Below are 26490 nucleotides of genomic sequence, written 5' to 3'. Positions count from 1 at the left end.
CAGGAAAGCCTCATTAAGAGAAACTTAAAAAGTCTCATGACCAAAGGCAGCTATGGTAGACACAGCTGTTTCTCCCAGCTCCCCTTCAAGGAAGCATGTGGTACCTCAGGAACCAGCACAGAGCCTCTAGCCTTTAGTTTCTTTATGGTTTGCTCAGTTGCAGAAAACTGCCACATCCTTCAGTGGGTGCCCACCTTTCATATAAAGGCAGCAATATTAAAACTCAGTGATTTTACCTGAACCAGGACAACTCTTATGGACCATGTATGCTCCAAACTCCCTGTGGATGCACTGCTGTTCCATTTCCCCATCCAATCCTGCTGTCCTTCTCTCTCTCTCTTTATGAGCCATAAGAAATAGTTTCCATGCCAAACTCCATCATAGTGTCTGTTTCTGGAGAATCTAGTCAACAAGTACTCCCAAGAATTTCTCCAAAGAGCCCCACCAGCATTTCACATTGAAAGGTTCAAAGCTGATGCATGACTAATCTCTTGGGCTTATGCCTCAGAACAACTTCAGGGTTTTCCCCCTGCTCCTGTTTTATCATTCATGTAGTGGATTACCACTGTATGCCCATAGGATCAAAAATTTTGATTCCTTACACACTCAGAATAGTCAGTCTATTATTCATGCTTTAAAATACAGGAGAGACTTTACTTATTTTTCCAGGGATTCATTTTCCTTGAAATAAGGTATGCTGTTATAATTATAATGGAGAGCTTTACTTTGCTTTCCAGCAATAATAATTTTGAGTTTCCTATCTCTTTGATTCTATAAATTAAAGGACACAAATTGTGTGAGTGGAGGGGTGGGGGAAGTTTCCTTATAAAGGAAACACATATACAATATTGCAACCTATAGTCATTTAGTTATTTTGAATTCAGTATGTTGCCTCACATATAAACAAACAATACTTTCATAGGATGGCATCAAATGTCAAAGGTTTCATTTTTTCTTCTGTAATTAAGATTAGTGTCTTTCAGTCATTAAAACAAAACATTTATTTTGTTACAATTTCACATACAATGCATAGTTTTATTTTTTAATATTGGACTAAAGCATACATAAAGAAAACCAAATTTGATAAATGCCAACATAACAGTTTCATAACATAAACACTAAAACAGATGTGAACATTATTATAGGGCTTAGGCATCTATGAAAATATACATATTTTTTTAAAAAAAAACAGTCTTTTTACTGAAAGAAACTGATGTTTAAAATTGGAAGTTGTGTTGTCAGTTGAAAATGAGACACTGAGATGTTTGTGAAGGAGATATTGTCTGGAAAGCAATAGAACATTTCCTGCCCATGGGTGCAGTCTTGAGGATTTGTGACGGCCATGACGAACCCAGCGAGCATGACCACAGCACCGATGGAGAGCAAGACGCAGGACATAATCTTATCTGAGTGTGTCTTTGGTTCTTCAGACAGCTTCAGATAACATGCTGACGGAATAATAAAAATTAAGGGAGCTGCACAGAGCACACCCTGCATATTGAAAACAAAAAATAAGATAAGCACATTCCTGGGACAGTTTTTTTTTTTTAAGCACTGACAAATACATTTATCATTATTAAAAGTTAAACACTTGATAGATTCAACTGAGTCAAAGAAAAGTCATTCCAAGAAAGGTTTTCCTTTTCTGATTATGTATTTAGACATGAGAACAGTATAAGATATTACTAGATCTGTCTTAAGGTAAATGATCAGAAAGTACTATAAAAATTAAAACAGATGGTAAGATCAACTCTGGCAGCACTTAAAATTTTCCATAATTTTTCAGTTACATTGTATTTCTTTAAACTCTTCATTTCAAATTACTGTAGACCTAGTATGCTGTTCAAATCTTAAAGGTCTATTTGTCATTTATGTACAAATGTAGACATCTGAGAAGTACTTAAGGCCCACTGACTTTCCTTTTTACTTGCACATACAAGAAACCAAGTGTCTATAAGAGAAAGAAGTATAACCCTAAGGGCACTTAACATGAAATAGCATTTCTAAATCCTCTTTCAAGCAAAACTAAACACATTAATTACCCTAGAAAATTGACAGCAGAACTAAATGACTATGACTCATTTACCCTACCCCACATTAGCTTATGGATAAGTCCAACCTGAAGGGGAATGTCAGATTGAAAATTATGGGGAGACGTGTGTTCTATTGTAAAAATATCAAGGGCAACTGACTTCAAAGGAAAAGAGAATTTTTCCTTTAATAGAGCAAATTTGCACTAGAAACTTTCCAAGAAAATAATGCTAACATTTAATGTATTTAGTAATACATATTTTTCTAATCATATTAAATGCTGATTATATGTTATACAAATGACATTATCAATAAGATATAATAAATATAATTGTATGAGAAATGATATCTTTTAAACCAGAAAACAAAAGTTTTGTAATATGTATGCTCAAAACCAAATGTGATATGGTTTAAAATTAATAGCTTTATATATACTATATTTTGCTATATTTGAAAAGTTACTACTATGGAAGTGTTTAAATATAGAGAAAATAGAACAAATAGTCTAATAAAACTCTATGCACCTATCACTTATGGTTTGAAAGCTTTCCCAGGGAAAATATAGGAAACTGATTTTGAAGTTAAATCATATAAATTATACCTTAAAATAGATGTAACAGAAATATTGTTTCAATATAACTACTTAATAAAAGTGCTGTGTTTTACAAGTACTATCCTCATACCAGAAATATTATAATTGATTCTAAAAACAGTCTTATTATTTTTCACAAAAAAAAGTCAATGTCCAGAAAAATGGGAATTAAGGGTGATATGAGAAATCAGACTAGTCAGGCAGCTTCTACAAGTCTGGAAAACAGGAGGAAGTACACTTCATGGAAAATATACAGTAAAAGAAGGTGAGAAAATACTAATGGGTACCAATGGTCATTTAATGCATTCAAATTTGAAATGTATAAAGAATGTAATTTTCCATTCATAACAACAGAATACAAGGGATGACTTACAAGGATATCCAGTAAAGATTGGTTTTCATAATATTGGAATTAAATGCATTATGGATTCCTGAGACTTTGTGGTGACACTTAAAACCAACAATGTGGGGTTTTGTTGTTCATTTGATTTTCAGAAAAGGAAACAGAGGCACAGAGCGGTTGATGTTATGGGGAAGAATGGGTGTAGCCAGAGCAGCGAGGTGAAAGAATTCAGGGTAGAGACAGGGTAGAGAACAGAACAGGCAGATTTATCAAACTACACAGCTAAGAGAAGCAGTGGTCAATATAGGAGAGGTCTGCTCAGTGTTTTTTAAGTAATGGGAAATACGGTAGAACTCAGTCTGTTTTATAATAAATATGACCTTTTGAGTTCCTTGAAATAACTTGAAGACAATAAAAAAGTCATCAAAAAACAAATACATAGGTACATAGATGTGAGTGCAGAGAGAAAGAATCTTCTGTTTATAGGAACAAACGTGAAGCTAGTTCATGGGGTACCACAGTGAAAATGCTATCAAGATGAAAACTTCCACCAGCTGCTGCTAAGACGTCATCAGTCAGCATTTTGGGATATTTCCAAACCTAACTTGCTGGGCAGTGCAAAGCAATGGGTGTTCTGTTTATTGTATAATTCTTAAAAGATGAGAAAGTAACAATTAGTGGGAAAACTATACATCTGATGTTTATACTGGAAGAAATCCAGTTGGGTGTCTTATCTAGATAGCTGTTACTTTTTTAATATGTGAAGCTCAGTGTTGCTAGAGGTTGTTGTTAAGCACATAAAACCATTAGTAAAATGACAGTACAGTTCCATCTGCTCTATTTCCTATAAATTAGTCCAGCTAATTTCATCTATTTAATAAAACCTTGCTTGAGAATACACCACTGGCTTTGGAATCATTTTTTAAATTGCTTGACAGGATATAAAGAACATGTGTGTTACTTATAAAGGCTGAAGAGCACAATTCCTTAACAATAACATTATTGCTGCCAGGGCATTTTGCAGTTTATGTAGAAAATGGCAGAAGGTGTTGAAGATGTTTACTGGCAATCCAGATTGGAGAGGTATCTGAATCTCCCATCTGAATAGACACACTTCAAATGATACAAGAAGGCTGAAAACAAGATTAAACAATGGCTCTCTATCTTTTAAATTTCTTCCATGTAATCACTTTGGACTCATGAAATATATTCCTATCCCTGAAGAAACCCCTTTAGTTTCTTTAGTGCAGGAGATTCTAGGGGGCTGGGCTGTGGCTTGCTCACTCTGCTGACTATATCTCTGCTGACTGGGTTCTCACTGAGTAATTGGCATGCTTTCTTCTTTCCACTGTAAGCTGTACACAGTGCTTGTTGGGCCTGTTATTCTGGCCACAGGCCCCAGCTGCTTCATTTTTTTTCTTTTTGTACTTCTGCAAGTAGAAACCCACGGGGCCCAATTACAGCAGACACCTCTTCCCTCCAGTAGCAACTTCAGTGCCAAGATGCTGTCTTCTTAGTATTCTTAGTACCAAGAATGGGTCTTGCATTTACTTTATTTGCTTCTAAAATGCTTTCAAAGGGAAGGTATATTTGCTTAGAAAAAAAATATGTTATTGTCCACTGTAATAAAACAATGAAATAAAAGAGCAGGTCTAAATGAGATTTTTAAAATTAAATAGCTAATCTAACCCTGAAGAATATGTCCTATGTTATTTTAGTTATACTAAGTAACAGTTTTTCTATACCTTTGCAAATTGAAAATGTGATTCTACTCTATATCTCATCTGTGATGATCATTGTTCTGCTTATTAATAATTCATAAGCCACAATAGAAAATAATTCCTCAAATACTACAATTATTAACTAGGATAAAAACTATCAGGGCAAAATTATTAAACTAGATGAAAAAAATTTAGCTCCATTTTACTCATCTCCTGGTATTTATTTTAACCCATTAATAAAGTCTATCCATATATACTAGGGATTATTCTAAATCTCAAAGATAAACTAATACATAGGTTTTTAGCTTAAAGATGGAACTGAAATGATTATTTTATATAACTTAAAGCTTTCTATGTAGGAAACCTCAGATTAGCATGATTTAAAATGTGAGTTAGATTGAAATCCTATGTTTAAATCTTGATTCTGTTACTAACAACTACTTTGAGAACAAACTAATCACTCTGTGCGTTAGTTTCTTCATCTGTAAAATGAGTACAGACTGAGGAATATAATGCCCACAAAACACTTGGAAAGAATAGTTACTCAATACATATTAGCTCATATTGTTTTTTCTTTTTAAAAATATGTATTTATTTATGCATATAGAACTGGGGTACAGGCCAGAGGTGCAGGGGCAGTGAGAGGATTCACCAGAGACAGAGTGGGGAGCAGAACAGGCAAAATGAAAAAGTACACTGCTGAGGGGAGCAGCAGGCAGGTCAGGGGAGATCTGCCACACCATGTGGATCACCTCCGGGCCGGGGATCGAACTCAAACTGAAGCGGCAGTGGCTAGCTTGCAGTGCTGCGCCCTAACCTGTTCTGCCAGTAGGGAGGGCCCCATATTTTTTTTTTCTAAAGCTGAACACAACATGCTTTAGTTACTTACATGCTGCATGACCCGGCCTGCATTAGTTACTGACAGAACCAAGGCTCCATATGGCTCTATTAGACATGATAAATGCCCACACAAAACGTTGCTGAATACTGACCTAAGTAGGTTAACATGCACACCAAAAGACAATATTGACTAGGAAAATATGTTTAAGAATTCTGAAAGAGAACGGAGATCCCAGGTTTTTAAAATTCCTGTAGAAACTAAAACATGTAATTGTCTGACTATTGGGTCATAATAGACAATTCTGCACTCTAATTGCTATTTGAGGAGTGTCTATGTGACTTTTTTTTTTTAAATATAAAGATCTGAAGTCATGTCTTTAATTTGTAAAAGTAGCCTCCATGGCCAACTCAGACCTTGACTTTAAATAGGCATTCACGAAATATTCTTCTCTGATTACCCTATGATATCAGAAGTCTTAATCACATAAAACTCTTTAACTAAGTGTAGTGGCAAATATTTAATATGTGCTTACAGCTTTGTTGTGCAAGAGTAGGGTGGTCAGCAATCAACAGAAAGCAATAATTACATTTATTTTTAAAAATTGGCCCTCCCTGGTGGCACAGCGGGTTAAAGCACAGCACTAAGAAGCTAAAGCCACTTCTGCATGAGTTCGATCCCGCCTACCCCTGAAGTGATCACAAGGCGGGGCAGACCTCTCCTGACCCACCCACTGCTCCACTCAGCAGTGCACCTCCTCAATCTGCCTGTTCTGCTCCCCATTCTGTCCCTGGTGAATCCTCTCACCCTCCGCATCTCTGGCCTGTACCCCAGTTCTGTATGAATAAATAAATCTTTAAAAAAATATATGTTTATATAAGTAGTAAGATGTAGAATTGATGCTGCAGATAACCATGGGTATGTGAGATATTAACTTTAAACTATAAAGGAAAAAGATGATCAGATATCTTAATCCAACATGCAGATAATTAATATTCACAATGTAGAGACCAAAGTAAATAGAATAGAATCAGATAAAATGAAAATGATCTGTAAGTGGAAAAATATAATTGTATGCAAATTGGATAGACTTTTTAATGCATTCACCATTATCTCAGCAAGTTTTCTTAATTAAAGGGACACAAAAAATGTCTGTAAACATTTAAATATATAAGATATAATCTTTAAAAATGAAAATAAAACAAACTTTAACATTTAGCAAAAACAGATATAGAATAAGGCATTAAAAAATAAAAATTTTACCCCAAACTTCATATGCTGCTCAACTACTTAATATCTGCATTACATCAATGACTAAGGGGGAAATAAGGAAAGTTGGGGACTTTTAAAATGGGAAAAGGAGGCCCTCCCTGGTGGCACAATGGGTTAGGACATAGCACTGCAAGCTAGTTTCAGCCACTTCAGTGCCAGTTAAACCCCAGGCCCTGGAGGTGACCCACATGGCATGGCAGACCTCTCTTGACCCACCCGCTGCTCCCCTCAGCAGTGTACTTAGTTGATCTGCCTGTTCTGCTCCCCACTCTGTCTCTGGTGAATCCTCTCACTGCCCCTGCACCACTGGCCTGTACCCCAGTTCTGTATACACAAATAAATAAATCTTTAAAAAAAATCAATCAAAAATATATGTGTGCTTGGTTAACTTGAACAAAAAATTGTTAGGCTATTAAGATATCATGAGTGGTCAGACAGGTAATAAAATATATTTTCTCTCATATTAAAAATATGTGTGTGTGTGATCTGAACTGAGATATTTTCCAAGACAAGAAGTTATAGGACTAGAAATCATTAAGTTGGTCCACTCCACTGCAAATGTTTAAAGATTATTATCACTAGAGCCAACAAATTTATGTAAAACGTAATTTCCTAGTGTTGCACTAAAAAATGTCTCTTCCGGGACCTCCCTGGTGGCGCAGCGGGTTAAAGCACAGCACAAAGAAGCCTAAGCCACCTCCACATGAGTTCGATTCCCTGCCTGCCCCGGAGGAGATCCATATGGCGAGGCAGACCTCTCCTGACCTGCCCGCTGCTCCCCTTAGCAGTGTACTTTGTCGATCTGCCTGTTCTGTACCCCACTCTGTCTCTGGTGAATTCTCTCACCCTCCGCATCTCTGGCCTGTATCCCAGTTCTGTACAAATAAATAAATAAATCTTTAAAAAAAAATGTCTCTTCCATCCAGGAGCATTTGTAAAAATAGTTCCTTAGGGCCCTCCCTGGTGACACAAAGAGTTAAAACATAGCACTATGAAGTTAACTGCAGCAGCGGCTTCAGGGTGAGTTTGATCCTCAGCCAGGGGGTGACCCTATACAAGATTGGGAAGTAGGAAAGTATTTTTTTTATATATTTATCCATCTCTCCAATAAGTTTTCTTTTCTTTTTTTCATTGTTGACTGAATAAATGATTTCCAAATTCCCTGAGATTTGGAGAAGCTGCTTAAAACCTACTTTCCATTTACTCTGGTATAAGAAAATCCTCAAGAGTGAATGCCTGAGTCTCCCACTGCTTTTGTCTGAAAGTTCAAATGCAAAGATTTCTGGAATAAATAGTGACTGAAATGCTGGCAATAATACCTTCCCTTTTCCTCAACCCTCCATGGAATATGTAAATGGTAACTTGGGATCTCACCTGTACAAGATTACCCTCCCTATGGTATGTAACAAGTAAATGCTGAGTGAGGTGATGAGAGTAGACATTCCATAAGGATTGTAAAAGGAGAAGGTTAATCATTTTGGAATAGTAGGTCTACTTCTGTTCATTTCTCACCAATTGATGTCATTATCCTAGCTCCACAAAGTAGATTTCAAGGAGTTATTCCTTGAATCTTCCAGTTGAATCTGTCATCAAATCCTATCAATCTTCCCTCAAAAATGTCACCAGGCAGCCCATTTCCTTCCCTTTGTCCTTTTATCACCTATAAAACAGTTAAAAGTTTCTTTATTTGAAGACTGTAAACACTGTGAACATGTGGATCCTTTTTGACCTACTATTATTGTCTCTGTGGTGAGACATGTAGTACTACTCAATATAAATCTTGACAGAAATGAAAGGAAAATAATAATTGCAGGAAAGCGTAAACATAAGCCAAAGTATAAACAAAAGAATTAACATTGCTTACTCATAGGTCAAACACACACACAGAGCTGAAGGGAGATTTGGGGAAGTAAATGGTAATTTTCTCTAGAAAGCAAGGACTCTGATGATGGGGCAAAGGCATGTATGTCTCTCTGGTAGAAACGTGAGATTTTAAAGGAGGGTGGTGACAAATTGGAAACAAGTTCAATATGTACAAGTTAAAGCAGAAAGTTAGTATTGACTCAGATGTGATATCATGAGGGCCTACATTTGATAGACCAAAGTAGAAATTACAAAGGAAATGTTTAAAGACACAAACAAATATCTTAAAAAAAAAAAAGGAAAGAAATTGGGCCAGGGTCAGTCAGTGTAAAATACAGCTATAACTGTATTCATGTATATATTTTTTTCAATTCAGGTCATCACTGATTTACAATACTGTACATATTTTAGGATTACAGGTTCACACATTTTTAATGAGTATCTCTTGACTATTTTTAATTGGTAAAGGAAGTACCCAATTCACTCAATAGTTATTTTTAGTGATATTTATGTATTATAGAACATGACGTGTGAAAAAGTGCTCTTGTCCAGGGTTTCTCAATGCCAGCATCAATGACATTTTGAATCGGATAATTTTTTTTGTATTAGGGGCTGTCCAATTGAGTATGGGATGCTTCCAGCATCCCAAAGCTCTGCCTACTAGATGCTGGTAGCATTCAAGTCAGTTATAACAACCAAAAGTATCTGTAGAGATAACAACATATTTGGGGAGGAGGTGTAAAATTTCACCTACTGGAGAACATCTACTTATATAATCCTTCAAGCTCAAGTTATCATCATTATAAATTTTTGCCATACTACAACAAATGCATTTTCAGAAAGTGTCAACTTTGTTAAGGAAAAATATATCTATGTTAAAGGTGATTATTTTAAAAGGAATTTTTAGAAAGGAAGGATTAAATCTTTAAATGTACTTACACTGAGTTCTAAAACTATTCCCAGGCAATCAATCAGTAATGACACAAGTGTGGCTACAGTGATGATAACCACTGTAATGGTGATGTGGAAAACAACTGAAAGATTCCCACCGAAAAACACATTGGCAATTACCTGTCAAATAAACATTAATTAGGGAGGGATTCTCAGAGACATCTGCAGATCTTATTAAGGGAGTACTTCATATTCTAGAACTTAGAAATGTACAAAACATTACCAATAAGGCAATTAATCATGGCTGAAGTTGTCATTAATATTCTGTCTTTTCTAAACTACTTACATATACACAAATACTTATCAATAACACAGGCAGTGAATTCTATTGTAGATCTAGGATATGGCATACTAACATATGAATAAATATATTTCTCAACTATCAGAGTGACCTTGACAAATTAACCTTATATCTCAATCACTTTTCCCATAGGTAATAACCTTCTTTGACTCCAATAAGGTCACCATTAAAACAAACTTCAGAAGTTACCGAGATTATCTAAATGACCTCTAAGGAAGTAGTTCAACAATTTCTTTAAAAAAAAAAAATAATGGATGTGTAATACCATTCACTAGCAGGAAACTAAACTTACATAAAGTAAATCTTATTTGATACAGTTTAACTTTATTTCCTCCACAAAAATAGAAAATTGACCACCACATCACACTGAGTTAGAGTAAGAAATCAAATAGAATTACTTATTTAATGTGTCCTACAGTGTGATCTAATATGCAAAGAGAAAATGTCTTTGAGGTGATTCTTATGTTCAGTTATTAACTATTAATTTCCTAATTGAAGGAAACCAATCAATATAATAAAGCAATCAGAGGTCTGTTTATGACAGAATAAAAAGATCAAAACATCAAATTTAGAACTAACAAGGATTTTAGTTATTTAGAGCTGCCTCCCCTAGAGTAATAGATGATATAACATTTTTTAAATTGTTTGTCCTACCTTGGCTTAAGGTATACCTGAAAACATGGAAAGGATTTAGCACAAAATTCAGACTGAAGCAAAGGTGTGAGAAGAGCATGAGTTAAGAAAAGAAAAGACATCTATAGAGGACAAAGAGGAGAGAGTCTGAATAGTGTGGTGACTCTGAAAAAGAATAATGAAAGAGAGCTGGAAATAGCAACAGAGGTTTCCATGCTGTGGGACCCTCACAAAGCCAGTTGTCCAGCAAGTTCTATTTATTCCTAAATAACTAACATTCCCTGTGAACTGGACACTGCTGTAACTGCTAATAATTAATGTGTATTCTGATAACGTTGGTCACTTATAATTGGTTTTATATTGATAATTTCTTAAAAAATATCTTATTTAAAATGTGCTCTTGTAGACACCACTAAGATACGACTGTAATAGTGGAAAATCACTTAGTGAAGCAGGCTAGTGAGAAATATTAATTATCAGCCATTGGGTAGACAGGTTTTTTGGCACCCTTATATACATCTGGCTACTTTACCTATGAATAGGTATAATTATGTTTATACTGTAACTGTGTGTGTGAGAGAGTGCACAAAAGAGAGAAGGAGAAAGGAAGTACGTGGGGGCACATTATTCAAGCTTCCTTTTCCTAGTATTTGCTACTACAGCAGCTATCAGATTTCATCTGCCTTCCTGTCATGGTAGCTAGAAAGGAAACATTAGTTCCAAGTACTAAAGCCATCAACTATGCAGGGGGGATGACTCAAATCATACACAAGCAGTTTACCAGAAACCACATGAAAATACACCATCTATTACTGCTGATCTAGAAGATCCCAACTCCAATAATAGCAAAATTTTAAAGGCACTTAGATTTAAAACATTTCCATAAAGTCAACCTTAGTTCACTCTGTTTCTCCCAGTATGCAAACTTGTCATACTAGGTGGCAAACTAAGTCATACATTTGTAAGTGAGAAGTTGTACTAATTGTGAAGGACAAACATAATGTGGTCACTTGCTTATTCCATTTTCCTGGGCAGTTTCTTAGCCTCAGAATTGGCTGAAGGCAAGCAATGGTCAGCCTGAAGAAGCTTTCTGATTAGTAAGCCTTCTGATAAATCTCAGCTCTGTAGGCACCTCACTTCACACATTAGGCCCATTCACATGGTGTACTATGTAAACAGCCGCTAGGAACAAATCCTAAACTAAGCCCTTTTCAGTGTGATTCCTGAAAGAACCACTGTGAAGTTCTATCATGTTTTTCTGCTAACTTGTCCAGTGATTTTTTAGCTGACCATAAGGGATTTCTGATGAGCGATATTATCCCATTTTATACAAAACAAATTGGTTCTCTTTCTTGCAATCTTCTTCCACAAATCCAGAAGGACTATGTAACACGACATGTTGGAGTTGACTTTATAAATGAAATGTGTATTAAAATACAGCATTTATATTCTTTATATTATTTCATATGATATAGAAATATAGCTACATAAATATATCTAGGAAATGTAATTTAAATTTAATTTGCTTTTCATAAAAAATGAGATATTTTAGCTTTGTAAAAATAACAAAATTGATCAGAATCTGTTCTATGGGGCTTTCAATATATGTTGACTTAAAAAACATCGTAGAAAAAAAATTGTGAAATACGTTTTAAACCTTAGTATGTCACTTCTTTGTAAGAATGCTGTTTTTAAAAACTTAGTTTGGCTCTTTTCAAGGCTGGCATTCATATTTGGAATGCAGTTGTAAAAACATTTATACTTAGGCTAATATAAACTAAACCACCAAACATGATTTTCAAGTCAACTTTTGAAAAAATATCATGTAAACATTTGGATGCATGTTTATCTATAAACTCATTGATAGAAAATTTTATAAATTTATTACTTGTCACACATGTGGGAGGTAATAGAAATGAATGTACAAGTCTTCCTAAATTAAATGTGGAAGGGAGTTCACCGGTAAAGTGTTGGAAAGCATGGTTCTTACCTCTCTAGTCACAAAGCATTCGATTGGATATGTCAAAATAACAGTGACTCCATAACAAAATCTTCCAAAGGTTACCAAGTCATCATTTCTGCAGTAATTTTCAAATAAATCCCCTAGAGAAATAATATAAAATAGAATTTTTTAATATGCCCTAGATATTTGAGATAAATACCTAATAAAATAGACACTAGATATTATATAAATGAAGCCACAAATATTTTAACTTAATAGATTACAAATCTAAATGTTTTTGCACTTAATAACTACATAATTATTGACTAATATTAAAACCAGTACATATTTCACATAAAGATGGATTCAATCACTAACAGGTTTTCTCTTTTTGTTTGGTTTGGTAAGTATGCCTTTAATTTGGATCAACTCTTGAAAAATACTTTATCTATTGTCTAACAACTCCCTAAATCAGCTCCCTAAATTCTTGTTCATTAGTTTTGTTAACCTACTTCTGGTCTTTGTTTCTGGTAAGAAAGTGACTTCATTATTTTGTTTTTCTTAAGTCTGTTAAAATAAACAAATTTCCTTTTGAAATGCTATTTTTAGATCAAGGACAATCTTGAAAAGAAGAATAGACTAGTATGACAGGATTGCTGAACATCCTGTATATCATGCTAGCGCGTTTAATCCCAAACTCAGGGTCACAGCAAGGAATTCCAAACCTACATTATCTTCCATGGCATCCAAGGAAGCCAAATTTAAAGAAAAAGATTCGAAACTGAAGATATGTTTATTGCCCAGGAAAAGCATTGTATTTAGCTGACTTCAAGCTAAATGATTGACCATAGATACTTTGAAAACTCATTCTTATTTAGACACTATATTTTCTCAGACACAAATAAAGAAATTCAAGTATCTGACAAGGGCATAGAAAACATGCCAGCCAGAAAAGTTCCCCAATGCCAAAACAAAGATTATTTGGGCCTGTTTATTTCTTATATACAACATGCTTAGATCTCAACTTTTAGTCATACTTTTAATGCGGCTGAATAAAACATTACATCTAAATCACAAATTCTGCACTGTTTAAAAAAAACAACAAAACACTTCTGTACTTTTTTTTCCCCATTAAAAAGCTAAATGATCAGTCTGTCCCCAAAAACTTTAGTTTAAGCAATCCTTCTCCCATCTTCCCACCAGCTAGAACAAAAATTGTACATTTATTTCTGGGGTTCCTAGGGGGCAGAAGAGGATTAAATCACAAAGCAGTAGTGGCAACACTTGCATCAAGGTTGATGGAAAAGGTTCAGGCATGCTGATTAAAAAAGGAGTAAAACTATTGTTTACTCCACTAAAAAATAGGCCTTATATCTTTTCAAAAGTCACTGGGAATGTCAAGAATAATCTAGAGTCCTTACTGTGTCACAAGTTGGAAATTATCTACTGAAAAGGAAAAGAAAAAGAAATGCACAGTTCGCATAAACAAGACCAGATTTGCCTAAGGTGAAATGGCCTGAAGTACAAAATCTGCTTATTTCAGCTTTCGTTAAAGTATATTTTAGAGAATTATAGCAAGGGGGGGGAAAAAACTACCAAAACCAAACTGTCAACTTTATTATACAAAGATTTAATTCTGTCTGAGCAATACCACAAGTAAAAATCACTACGAAGGTGTGAATAAGAAAAGAGTTTATGCTTTACAGAGACAGCAATTAAAATCAAGGTTTTAGGGCCCTCCCTGGTGGCGCAGCGGGTTAAAGCACTGAACTAAGAAATTTAAGCCACTTACACATAAGTTCGATCCCCGCCTGCCCCGGAAGAGATCCACATGGCATGGCAGACCTCTCCTGACCCGCCCGCTGCTCCCATCAGCAGTGTACTTCGTCTATCGCCTGTTCTGCTCCTACTCTGTCCCTGGTGAATCCTCTCACCCTCCGCATTTCTGGCCTGTACCCCAGTTCTGTATGAATAAATAAATCTTAAAAAAAAAAATCAAGGTTTTATATACACCAGAGACTACAGACCATTCAACTTTGTAAACCACTTAATACCGATACATAGCAGTGTTTTGATTGTTTTTTTAAGATGTTAAATTTACATCAAAACTTTCAAAATCACTTTGCTATTTTAATATAATGGCACACATATTATATTTTTGATAGCATTGTCACTACATTAGTCACTCTTTTCTGAGGCTATCTTTAGTTCGTAGAAGTCTCTGCCTATATTTATTGTCACCTGTATTTAAGATAGCTTCAGATAGCACTATCCATCCTAAAGTATCTCAGTGTCATCTGAGAGATGAGAAACTGGAGGGTAAGAGACAGCTTAAAGTATCATACTTGGCCAAAATTGGGTAGATAGCAAGAGAGAACAGAAAGAAAATTGGACTGGATGTCAGGAAACTTACTTCCTACTTTGCCACCAGCCAGCTTGAACAAGTTACTTCACTTCTGTGTATTTTAAGCAAGAGGCAAAACTAGTAATTCCACTTACCTTCATGGGTTGCTTGAAGGTCAATGAAATAACAGACTTGCAAAAGCTATGAAATACATGAATCACAGCATTCAGCAGGCTGTCAGAATACCCTGATTACCACACTACATGGGTGAGTGAATGTAAGGGTCAAGGGAAGAGAAAAAGTGACCACTTGGTTGTCAGGCTTGGAGGAGTAGCAGAAACGAGAAGTGCTTGTTTTGTGTGTGGCTGTGAGAGGAGGGGAAAGGGCTAGTTTGGTGGGAAAGATGATATTTTTAATTCTGAGTCAGACTGGGATAGTTAAAAAGAAATATCTTACAGACGAAAGGCTAAAGATGAAGAGAAAGATCTGGAATAGAGTTTTTAAAAGTACCAGAGAATTTTCTGAGAGAAAAGAAGACAACTTGCCTGAACCAGTTAATGGAGGGGTGAGAAGGTGGAAAAGAGGCAGGGGAAGCAAAGATGAACTACTCTGAGAGAGAAAAAAATAATAGAGTGAATGATGATATGGTGGTGCTCTTTCCTCTGTAAGAAAGAAAGACCAGAACTGTTAAGTGATTCCGAGAGATCCATGAGAATCAGAGCCAAGCTTATTAGCTTTGAAGAGTGAGAGGACATTGGGTGAGAGGATACTGGTGTCTTTGAAAGTGACACTGTAGTGAAGTAGTAGAGAGATAAGCAGAATTCATGTGCTTTGAAGCTAAAAGATGGAAGGAAAGAGAATGGACTGCAGAAATAAGTTTAGTACTTAAAAATGGTGAAAATTAGGAAACAGAGGCAGTAAGAGGAGAGAATGGATAGAAGATACTTTGAAGTAGAGCTTTGGGGTTAATTACACCAAAAGCAATAAGTGAGAGCACCCTTTGCACATGAATACCAACATGAAATCACATTGAATATCTTATTTTACCTTGGGTAAAGCCGGTAAATGTCAAGTATCCACATATAGCAAAGAGAACACTGATGAATACAGAAACCAAAGTGGACACATGAATGATGCGGGACCACTCAGTTACTGTGGGCTCTTCCAAAGAACCATAAATTAAGAAGCAGTTATGGTGGCAAATGAATGCTACAATTAAAAAAATAATAATGAAGCAAACACCAGAGGTCTTATTTCATTTAAAAAAATTCAGAGATGCATCCTACTTCAGAATCCCAATGTACTAGTGTTCAAATATACTAAATTACTAGGTCTGGTCATAATTTAACAGTTCTCAAAATACGACACTTCATTTACATCAGGCTTATCTGGTCTCTTTATGTCACTATTGATATAAACCAAAGCTATCCAAATTTCGCTCACATTTTCCAGTTCCCAGAGGTCTTTCTAATCTTAAAAGGGAATCTAGACAACACTGTATTTTCAATCCATGGTTTCCTTTCCTATCTGGGACATAGCAGCATAGCTGAATATATCCAACCAATTCATGATACTTTGTATGCAAAGTTTTAAGTAAATCCAAAACACCTGCTAGATTGTCAAGTTAAGAAATAAGTTGACTTTAATGAGTTTGCTGCCTGAGAAAGTTACTTGTTCAAATTAAAGCGAATTTTAGTGATGAATGAGAAACATTTGACCCTAATTTTATGTAGATACAAACTAAGATCATATGCTCATAAATAGGAAGTCTAAAATATAGGACATGTGTTCTCCAGACATGAATATGAAACATAGTACTTTTCCTATGGACAGGCAACTCCACACTGAGAAGGAACCACTGAAACCATATACTCACCAAATGACATAATACCAACAGCTTGAATGGCATTGGATTTTGCAAATACCCAAGCATCTTCTGTTTTTGGTCTAGAAGAGAAATCAGCTAATTTATTGAATGATTAAACAAATGCAAATATAAACATATCAGAAAAAATAATGTTACAATAGAAGCTTTTAAAGTTGGAAATTAAAAGTTTCTAATAATATTTTGTTTTAAATAAATTTCCCAGAAATTACAAATATTATCTGTGAACCCAGTATTTTTGAAAGACTTGTCAAATACTTGGGAGGACTCCATTTCTACATATTTAAAATATTCACTAACTACTGAGTTTTTAAGTTATTGATTTAACAAGAAGTATTTATATGTACTCAAGTGTAGATACAAAAATCAATAATGCAATATTCTTCCTCATAATCAATACTGCCCTTATTCCCCTTTGAATCCTTTTTCCAGGTTTACCCAATGGCTAGGAAATTCAAATTCAATTCCATAGTTTATTCAGGAAGGTGGACAAGAACTAACACAATTCAAGGGTATAATTAACCGTCTTTCGGGAACCATCTTATGCTATCTCAGTTTTCAAAGTTAACAGTTACATATTATTACTACCACTTACAACAATGAGAAAGTTAAGCTTTCAGTGGCGACATAACTTTTCAAGTTTCCACAGATAGTAAGTAAACAAGTTGAGATTTGCCTCCTTGATCTGTAACTTCTAATATCTTTCCATACTGAACTATTAATAGTTTAAAATTCCCACCTTGGATATACTTCTCAAAATACTTTTGGAAATATATGTATTTTGCATATCTTGAAGAAGCAGAATTAAAACATCTGCCAGGCAATATCTTGGTATGGACCAGTGTCCCTGATTAATGAATGCATCCGGAGAAAAGGTGAAGAACTCAGGCTTCAAGGTCAGACAGCTGTGATGGTCCTCTGGGCCCATACACGTTAGTTGTAACTTAGCCTTTCTGTACTTCAATTATTATAACTATAAAATGGGGATAATAATAGTTAAGACCACCCCCACACAGACACATGCACACAAAGGGATATCAATATTTTTCTCCAACAAATGATAAAAAAAGTAGCACCTAATTCATTGAGTTATCATGTGAATTAAATGCAATAGAATGTGTGACATGTCGTAAGGGAGCTTTGCATATAGCATGAGTTCAATAATAAGCAGTCATTTATTGTCAGTGTATTTATCAGTATTGTCATTATCCTTGTCATCTAATGAAAGATAGCAAAAAGTATGAAAATATGGCCAATTTCTCTGAAATGGAAAGGTTTGAGTAATACCCCCCCCCAAAAAAAGATTGAACACAGAAGGGGGAGCAAGGAAGTAGGGACCTAGGAAGCATAAAGGCACTTGATGTAGACCCCTGTATTCCATAAGTTTGCTATTCACTCTCCCCATAAACTCAACATTAAAAACCCCATTTGTGGGGCTCTCCCTGGTGGGGCAATGAGTTAAAGCACCGCATTATGAAGCTCTTTGACGCCACTGCAGCAAGAGCTCCATCTCCGGCCAGGGAGCTGACCCACATGGTACAGAAGACCTCCTCTAACCCACCCGCTGCTCCCCTCAGCAGTGGACTTTGTCCATCTGCGTATTCTGCTCCCCACTCTGTCTCTGGTGAATCCTCTCACCCACCACACCTCTGGCCTGTACCCCAGTTCTGTTAAAAAAAAAAAAAAAAAGGCCCTCCCTGGTGGCACAGTGGGTTAGAACGCAGCGCTGGTAGGATGTAGCAGCATCATTCTTTTCCCAATGCGCAATTAAACACACACAGGCAGTAGCTGTCCTATCCTACCAGGGAGCCCACCTGCTGTTAAAAGGTTTGCTTCAATTCCTGTGGATTTTTGAGTGGGAGCTGCTGCCACCTGCTGCCACCACTACTTCTACTACATGACAGCAACAAACCTCTCAAACGCCAGGATAATGAGAAAAAATACATATTTGCTCATAGTCCTAAAAAAAAAAGTTAGAAAAGGCAACACTAACAATGGTAGAAACTTAAAGAATTTTAGCTTTCTAGTATTTTTAAAAAGATACACTTTCCCTGTTGCCTAAGAGAAATATTCATTTATTCTTTTTTTTTTCACTGTCCAAATTGTTAACTCATATAAAGAATGAAAAGGTGGGGGTTTGATATTCACATTCCTCCATCCACTCAAGTTTTAAAATTTTTGCTTGGCAATATGGTTCCTTGAAAATATTCCTAGATAAGATGAAGTGTGAAACAGTACCTAGAGATGATTTTGAATTCTCTATGTTCATCTGAATGATGCTGATTTTACAAGATGTAAAGTGCAAAAATGATGCTATACATAGGAAAAAATGTGTGCTCAAATCTAGAAAAAGAGGCATTGAAAATAGCTTTCCAATCTTTTATAAAATAGCCTGAAATTGAGTTTAGAAACAAATTGTTCCACAAAAATAAAAAAGAGAGAGAAAATTACTTGGTGCCATTTATGAGGCTACTGAAACTTGTAACCAATGTGTGTGAGAAATGAAAATATAGACTGTTATGACTTTAGAATATAGATATAGAAAACATTATCAAGTGTTTTCAAGCAATGTGTAAGAAAAAGGTCATGACTAAGACGCGTTTCCCCAATAAACAAAAGATTCATTTGATAATAGAAATATTGGTTAATGTAATTCATCATACACAGGCTAATGGAAAACTGCTGTTTCCATGATCCAGTTGTGTTTACCTATGATCTAACTGTGTAATTTCTGGTCAGTAATTCCAGGTTTTAAAAAATTTCTAAGCGTTCAGTTTCTACAACTTTATCATTCACTAAGAAATTAAAAATCACATTATCTGTTTAGTTGTTAATTTGGGATCCATAATTAGTTTTATAAGCTTTTCCCCGTTTTTAGTTTTGTTTTGGATTTTTTTGACTCAAGAATTTTGTTTGTTGATAAGAAATGGAATGTTAATAAATTTCAGTTTAGTTCTGTAATGTCAAGAATTTGAAAATTAAGAAATGGATTGGTTAAAAAAAAGAACATGTAGGAGAGCCTACAACCCAGTATTCATTTTGATAAGCCTACTTATCAAAATATACATATAAATTTTAATAAAATGTATTTCCTTAACCTGATAAATATTCTCTACCAAAACTTAAAACAAAGGACACATTTAAAAGTAACTAGAAATTATAATTAATTGCAAAACCATAAGAAATGATACAATATGTAATAATTAGAAAGGGATAAATTATTGCATTAAATGCATAAAATTCAGGGGGGTGATTAATGCAAGACTACTGGAACTAATACAAGTATGTAGCAAAGCTACTGTGTACCAGCTCTACACACAAACTCAACAGTGTTGATGTACACAAATAGGAATTAACTGAAATGTTTCTTAAATGGCAGTGTTTTGAACTTAAGACATTAAAGAAGTAACTTAAATCACTAAATACTTCAAAAGATATGCATAATATTAATGATGATTTAATTTTACTGAAGGTATAAATGACTAGAAAGCTACACCGTAACTACACAGCTAAGTGAGGAGACTCAACAGCATATATGTCAATTCACTCCAATAGTTTTTACATTTAAAGAAGAACGTATTATATTGAGGGAAGAGAGGCTTTTTGTTGTTGTTTTTTTTTTTTTAAATCCCCAGGTAAGTGTTGGTAAAGCTGATAAAAATCACTGGAAGGTAAATATAAAGTATCTGGATGGTAAAATAATACAAAGTTAAAATATTAACATAAAAACTGGGAGATGAGGCCCTCCCTGGTGGCGCAGTGGGTTAAAGCACAGCACTAAGAAGCTAAAGCCACTTCAGCACGTGTTCAATCCCCGCCCCAGGAGGTGATCCACATGGCAGATCTCTCCTGACCCACCCGCTGCTCCCCTCAGCAGTGTACTTTATCAGTTCACCTGTTCTGCTCTCCACTCTGTCTCTGGTGAATCCTTTCACCACCCCTGTACCTCTGCCCTGTACCCCAGCTCTGTATGCATAACTAAATAAATCTTTAAAAAAAAAACAAAAAAAAAAAACTGGGAGATGAAATTTTTCATGCATGTAACCAATAATGGATTATTGTTAATGTGTATTAAACACTTTTGCAAATCAATAATAAAAGATATTCCAATGAGAAATGAACAACAGGTAATTGATATAAAAAGAAATAATTACTTAATAATTAGAGAATAAATGAAATCCATTGGTAGCATTTTACACTTAATTCAATAATAACAACATAAACTGTTCTTAAAGAAAAATCTGCATTTATTATAAAAATACTTCAGAGTGCCTTCCCTGGTGGCGCAATGGGTTAAAGCACAGCACTAAGAAGCTAAAGCCACTTCAGCACCAGTACAATCCCAGGCCCCTGAGGTGACCCACGTGGTGTGGCAGATCTCTCCTGACCCACCCGCTGCTCCCCTCAGCAGTGTACTTTATCAGTTCACCTGTTCTGCTCTCCACTCTGTCTCTGGTGAATCCTTTCACCACCCCTGTACCTCTGGCTTATGCCCAGTTCTGTAGGAATAAATAAATAAATAAATCTTAAAAAAAATACGTTGGAGAAGAATTTGGTGGTATTGAGTAATGTTGAAGATATCAAAATTTGTAAGCAATTACATTTCTAGGTGTTCTTTAGACTAAGGTAGCATACATGTGTAAGAGAAAATACGGAATTTTATTGTTGCTTAGTTTATATTAGCCAAACTTTTGAAACACTCAATGTACATCATTGGAATTGATTATATAAACCCTAGCGTAAAGTGGGGCAAAATTATAAAATTGCATACTACAGAGCAAGAAGAAATAGTCCAGTGATACTACATTAAATGAAAATATATGAAATACAATACTGAGGAGAAAAGAGGCTATAGGAAGGAATGTGCAATTTTTGAGCACAGTGATTATTAATGTGCATTTTACAAACATACTAATCTATACATAAATTGTTTTCAATACATAAAGACAGAGCATAAGTATAAAAGCATGAACAGGATGATCTAAAACAACTTAAGAATAATATCTCCAAAAAAAGACAGATGAATTGACTTTTAAATATACTGGTCTATTACTGACAAAGATTAGAAGCAAATATAGAAAATAATTTCCAAAGGATCTTGCCCAATTTCCTGCTTTCTCAACTTTATATAATTATACAATATTTTTGACATAAAATCTCTCTGGAATTTAATCTAATTTTTATTTATTTTTTAATTGAGATGTACAATTTGTATTATTTATAAAAATCTAACTTGTTTTTGTGTAGAAGAACTACAGTGCAGGCCAGAGGTGTTGCCGGTGTGAGTATTCACCAGAGACAGTGAGGAGCAGAACAGGCAGATCTACTGAAATACACTGCTGAGGGGAGCAGTGGGTGAGACAGGAGAGGTCTGCTGTGCCATGTGGGTCACCTTCCTGACTGGGAGTTTAATTCAGGCTTTCATGGTGATAACACTGAGGCTTAGCCCCCAGGCCATCAGAGAGGCTCTACCCCTAGTTTTTTTTTAACATTAAATTCAACAGAGATTTTTAAATTGCAAGTTTTCCCTTTGTTTTAGCCCTTATTTAATTTACTCTATTTTCAACAATTATTTGTTAAGCATTACTTATGAGGCAATCAGGATTATAACTACTGGGAATACTGCAGAAAAGAAGATAAAAGATCATCAGATTTAAGTTTATATTCTGTATAATATAGAGCACTGTTACAGGAAAATGCTTTTTGTGATGATGGAAATGTCCTGTATTTGTGCTACCCCATATGGTTACCAGAAGCCACATGTCACTACTGCACATTTGAAGTTATAACTGAAACTAAGGAATTTTTAATTTTATCTTATTTAAATTAAATAACAACATGTAACTAGTTGCTATAATATTGGACAGCACAGATAGATCTAGAGTGAGTTATGTAGATAATTTTGTTTTATAAAACTTAAATATTGTCTAATAGTTTAAAAGACTTAAAGAAATTATCTAAAGATAAAGATAGTATCACTTATACTCAGAATTTCAGTTGGCATTACCATTTGAGCTTTCTGGGAAGTAATGAGAAGAATGGAGAAAATGAGTATTATAATAAGCAAAAGTACTTTAAAGTTATAAAGACTGATACATAATAAAGAATTTGCCAAAAAAAAAATAACAAACTGGGAGAAACAAATTGAAGTCCTTATGAATGGAGACATAGAGAGGACAGTACACAGGGTCACTGAAATCCTATAAATATTAGTCTACTAAATAAAACTTAATTTGTTATTACAAAAAATCAAATTATGGAATTTGTGGGATTTTTAATTTTAAAGAATAATTCACAATGCACAATACATTTCTGGTGAACAAAAACAGCTCCCAAATGATTATTCACATTCACATATATTAATTAACATATAAATCTCCTCAGGACTGTTACTTTTGCACAAAATTAGGTAAGTTTTCTTCTGAAGGAAACCCAAAATAAGAACTACTCTCCAATATCTTTTGTTTTAGGTTCTTCTGTTGCTGCTGAAGAACTTTACTCCTCGAGGAACTGAAATCAACAGTATGTATTTATTGTGGTATATGAAAGTCAGTAGTTCTAGAATCCATCCCTGTAGTCAATAGCATCTCTCCATCAAATGTTAAATTACCTGTCATCAGGACAGTTCTTGATCCTCATGTGATTCTTACTGTTCCTTTCACTTACTATGATTATTTGGTGGCTATAGATCAAACTGTGATTAATATTGTTAAAAAAGACAACTAAAACAAAAATAAGACCTAATTTCCATTGTGAAGGTCAAACTTTCTTACAACCATGAAAGACCACATAACTACAGTAAGCTGAAACAGAAAAATATACAGGTTTTAGGGTCACAATGAGTAGGATTTAAATCTTAACTTTATGATAAGCATGATGACTTTGGGAGACTATTAAATATCCTGGTCCCAGTTTTCTCTGCTAAAGAACAGAGACAATACTATAATTCTATGTTGTGTGTCTGAGATGAGTTTAAGGAAAAAATTAATAAGTATGGTATGTAGTGGACAACCAATGTTAGATGAGACTTCCTTGTGCTTTGTTCCCTTTTTTCTGTTATCTTTAGCAATGCATGTCTTACTTTGGGTGGTAAAGGACTGTAAGGACAAACTGAGGATTACTCATGTTATTTTTTTAATAAAAATTTCCAGTTATGGAATAACTTTTATTCTGTCAGTATTTTCCTTTTGTACTTCACTGCAAGGAAAGATTATAAATGAATATGTTGTATCATTGATACTGGTAAAAGTATGGTGACATTTAAGTTAATTTTATTGTACTTATAACATTTTATCGAGAAAAGCGACATAACAAATTTCAGATATATAACAAAATTATTCAGTATTTATATATACTATGAAATGATCACAAGAAGTCTAATTAACATTAGTCGCCATACACAATTACAAATTTTTTTCTTTAAAGAACTCATAAAATTTACTCAACAACTTCAGAGTTTTTAACTATGGTTGCTGAGCTACACATTTTATTTCCATGGTTAATATTAAACATGGAAGTTTACGCTTTGACCCTCTTCACGTATTTCATCCCTCCCTCACCAATCTGTTTTCTATATGTATGAGCTTGGTTTTTTGATTTTGTGGGTTTCTTTATAGTCAATATATAAGTGAGATCATGTGGTATTTGCCTTTCCTGCTCTGACTTATTTGACTCTGCATAACTCACTCAAGGTTTATCCATTTGGTTGCAAATGGCAAGATTTCCTTCTCTTTTATTAATGAATAATATTTTGTTGTGTTTTTGTGTGTATATACACACACATACGTGGATATGTACATATAGATCACATTTCCTTTATCCATTTCTCTATTGATGGATAATTAGGTTGTTTTTATATCTTGACTATTGTAAATAATGCTGCAGTGAACATGAAGGTGCATGTATCTTTTCAAGATAGTGTTCATCTCCCTTTTTCCCATTCCAAGAGTTACTCAATATCAAGATGTCATATTGATAATAAAAATGTTATATTTTTTCCCAGATCTTCTTCCTCTCTAGTTATGGTTAATAACTTAAAAAAAGCTGGGGGTAGCAATCCCACTCCTAGGTATCTACCCAAAAGACACAAAAACACTGATTTCAAAATGACACCTGCACCCCCATGTTTATTGCTGCTTTATTTACAAGAGGAAGGACATGGAAACAACCCAAATGCCCAAAAGTAGGTGCCTGGATTAAAAAGATGCGACATATATACATAATGGAATATTACTCAGCAACAACAACAACAACAAAAAAAAAAACAAAAAAACACGCCTTTTGCAGCAACATGGATGGAGCTGGAAAAGATTATGCTTATTGTAATAAGCCAGAAAGAAAAGGAAAAATACTGTATGGTTTCACCCATAGCAGGAGTATAAAGGACCAGGAGAGAAAAATAATAATAGTGATGATGAACAGCTATATATCAGAGACATTTTATGAGGGTGGAGTGGGAAATGGGATCATTGCTGGGGAAGAAGTGTCCTGGACTATGGTGATGGCACATGGGTGATGTGGTGATGGGAAACCCACAGGAATTACAACTGAGATGGAAAAAGGCACAAAATAAACTAATCAAATGATATTTTAAATGTGTTAGCAACTTTTGCTAGCAAGGAAATTGTAGTGAAAATTTTTGCATGAAATTTTTATTTCCTCAAGATAATTTTATTGTTTCATTCCCTCAGTTTTGGCCAGTTAATTGTCAGGTTGAATCAACCAAAAACAATTAAGTCACAGAGAGCCTTTTCTTTATTCAACTGATTATTAAACAGTTCTTTGGCAGATTTTGTGTTAGGTTCTGACCATTCAAATTCCCTTTGCTGGTTTTCAGAAAGAATCTATATTTTATTCTCCACACTCTTATTGTTTCAAGAGTTTAAAAAAGCATCCAGGCCCTCTCAAATCATTACTTTATACTGCAAATTATTTTCTAGATCGCTCAGATTTTCAGCCCACCTTTTGGCTTTGAATATAACTTGTTCAATATCTTCCATAATAAAACTAACTAACTAGCTAAGTAAATAAATAGTTTTTTTTTTAAGAGCTCCTACTCCCTCAAATCTCTTTGTATTGTGTTATTGTGTGTGTGTGTGTGTGTGTTTCATTCACTAATGTCATTCAAAAAAACAAAAGGCAGGGGAGTCTGGCAGTCGGAGAGTCATTCACTAAACTCACTTCCCTATCATTAATTTTACAACTTAATTCTCTCTAACTTGGCTTTCATCCATTTCATTTACTTGAAATTCCTGAAGGTTGCCAGTAACTTCTCACATGAAGTGGACGTCTATAATTTGCACCAGGCAATGGTTATCCTTCTTCCCTTGGCATCTGTTTAGTGTCCTTTGGGAATACCCTTTCCTCCACTTCCAGTCTGATTGCTTTAGCTGGGGTGGCAGGCAATCTAAACACAAGCAACGCAATGCAGGCCATGACGATAGAGTTTAGGATCATCATGGATCCTCATTAGTGTCAATCAGAACTATTACTGGAAGTGATGTTGAAGATAACTTAAAAGAGAAAGCTCTTTATCTTTTCATGAACTTGGACTTTAATGGATATAGGATAGGACTGCTACTGCCATCTTTTCACCATGAGGGGGAAATCTTTATAGTTAGAGCCCAACAGAAAGCAAAGTCAAGAGATGAAAAGAGAGAGACTAATTTCCTAATACAAACTTCATTGACTTCATTGACTAATTTCCTAAATACAAGCAAGTCCAATAAAAGAACTGTTCTTGAACCTCACAGTTAGGTAAATCAAATGCATTTT

At 34.8% G+C, this 26490-nt stretch overlaps 1 protein-coding gene across 1 annotated transcript in view; it reads right to left on the bottom strand.

The window, feature by feature from the left end:
* Nucleotides 1-1155: 1155 nt before the first annotated feature.
* SLC38A11 (solute carrier family 38, member 11) overlaps nt 1156-26490 on the bottom strand; it is a 44561-nt gene continuing 19226 nt past the window's right edge. The window contains exons 8-12 of the mRNA XM_004674596.2: nt 16708-16778; nt 15879-16040; nt 12536-12648; nt 9600-9731; nt 1156-1491 (exon numbers count right to left, since the gene is read on the bottom strand). Coding sequence (XP_004674653.2) covers nt 1198-1491; nt 9600-9731; nt 12536-12648; nt 15879-16040; nt 16708-16778 — 772 coding nt within the window. The 3' untranslated portion in view covers nt 1156-1197. The remainder of the gene's footprint in view (nt 1492-9599; nt 9732-12535; nt 12649-15878; nt 16041-16707; nt 16779-26490) is intronic.

This window comes from Condylura cristata, unplaced genomic scaffold, assembly GCF_000260355.1.
Source record: "Condylura cristata isolate star-nosed mole 26May11 unplaced genomic scaffold, ConCri1.0 scaffold00002, whole genome shotgun sequence".
NCBI lineage: Eukaryota > Metazoa > Chordata > Mammalia > Eulipotyphla > Talpidae > Condylura > Condylura cristata.
Note: the sequence above shows the minus strand (reverse complement) of the source record. Positions and strands in the feature narration are given on the sequence as shown.